At 49.5% G+C, this 396-nt stretch overlaps 1 protein-coding gene across 1 annotated transcript in view; it reads right to left on the reverse strand.

Moving 5' to 3' along the window:
* Positions 1-396, reverse strand: part of LOC119590900 (enhancer of mRNA-decapping protein 4-like) — a gene marked incomplete in the record, with an annotated part of 21,972 nt that overhangs the window by 10,146 nt on the left and 11,430 nt on the right. Inside the window, 1 exon segment of the mRNA XM_037939636.1 lies at positions 37-298. Coding sequence (XP_037795564.1) covers positions 37-298 — 262 coding nt within the window.

Raw genomic sequence — 396 nt, forward strand, 5'->3', positions numbered from 1 at the left:
AAAAAAAAAAAAAACTTGCAATGACCGACCACCCACCGTGAATGTTGTGCGCATGATCGTGAACGTGGTCGTGTTTCCACCTCTTGTAGGGCTTCCACGCTGCATCCGTCACAGCCAAGGAGAGCGCGGGGTACTGCACTGGGAGCTCGGACACCGACACCAGCCGGGCACTGCCACCACTTCCGCCACCATTTTTGACGCCGATGCAGTTTCCGCTGGTGCCTATTCCCCCACTATTCCCTACACTTCCACCACTGTTGGCATTACTGTCTTGGCACACCACAATCACATACATGACCTGAAAGTAAGGAACAGATCTTTGACTGCGTTTAAGAATGTCGATACTCAATAATCCTTAAGAAATTTAAGTCTGATCCTGCCTCTAATATAGGCAAA

The sequence above is a fragment of the Penaeus monodon genome, chromosome 28 (genome assembly GCF_015228065.2).
Source record: "Penaeus monodon isolate SGIC_2016 chromosome 28, NSTDA_Pmon_1, whole genome shotgun sequence".
Classification (NCBI taxonomy): Eukaryota; Metazoa; Arthropoda; class Malacostraca; order Decapoda; family Penaeidae; genus Penaeus; species Penaeus monodon.